Genomic DNA, 437 nt, shown 5'->3' on the forward strand with positions numbered 1-437 from the left:
AAATATGGCAATGTAGAAGAACATAAGGAATGATGGTGGGCCGACGATCAGAGTGTCCCATAACAACTCTGTTCGATCCAAAGGCATTGCATGGGCAAACATCGTGTAAATCCAACCAGTAGTCAAGCCAACCAGAGGCACATTGAGGTTGGTCAAAGTGACAGCTAACCCGGGAGCGTGGAAAGCGAACAGACGAAACAGGACGTTAAAGAATGCCTTGAGACCGGTGGTGAACCCACCAGTTGAGAAGAAACCGGACAACTTTGTATGAAACAAAGCATGCAGACAGGCAGCAGCCAATGCCTGATCGGGATGACAGAGGCGCACGAATACGGCAGCGACGGAATCCATACCCTGTTATGTAGAAGGTGAAAAGAGTGCAAAATAGTTACCAAAACAATCAAAGACAACTTCGATACGATGATTGGGCTTAAGCT

At 47.1% G+C, this 437-nt stretch overlaps 1 protein-coding gene across 1 annotated transcript; it reads right to left on the minus strand.

Moving 5' to 3' along the window:
* Nucleotides 1–351, minus strand: T265_16314 (hypothetical protein; the record flags this gene model as incomplete). Its single annotated transcript, XM_009179919.1, has 1 exon — nt 1–351. A coding segment is annotated over one exon (351 nt), but the record flags the coding sequence as incomplete, so codon positions are not given.
* Nucleotides 352–437: the final 86 nt, after the last annotated feature.

The sequence above is a fragment of the Opisthorchis viverrini genome (assembly GCF_000715545.1).
Source record: "Opisthorchis viverrini unplaced genomic scaffold scaffold25016, whole genome shotgun sequence".
Classification (NCBI taxonomy): Eukaryota; Metazoa; Platyhelminthes; class Trematoda; order Opisthorchiida; family Opisthorchiidae; genus Opisthorchis; species Opisthorchis viverrini.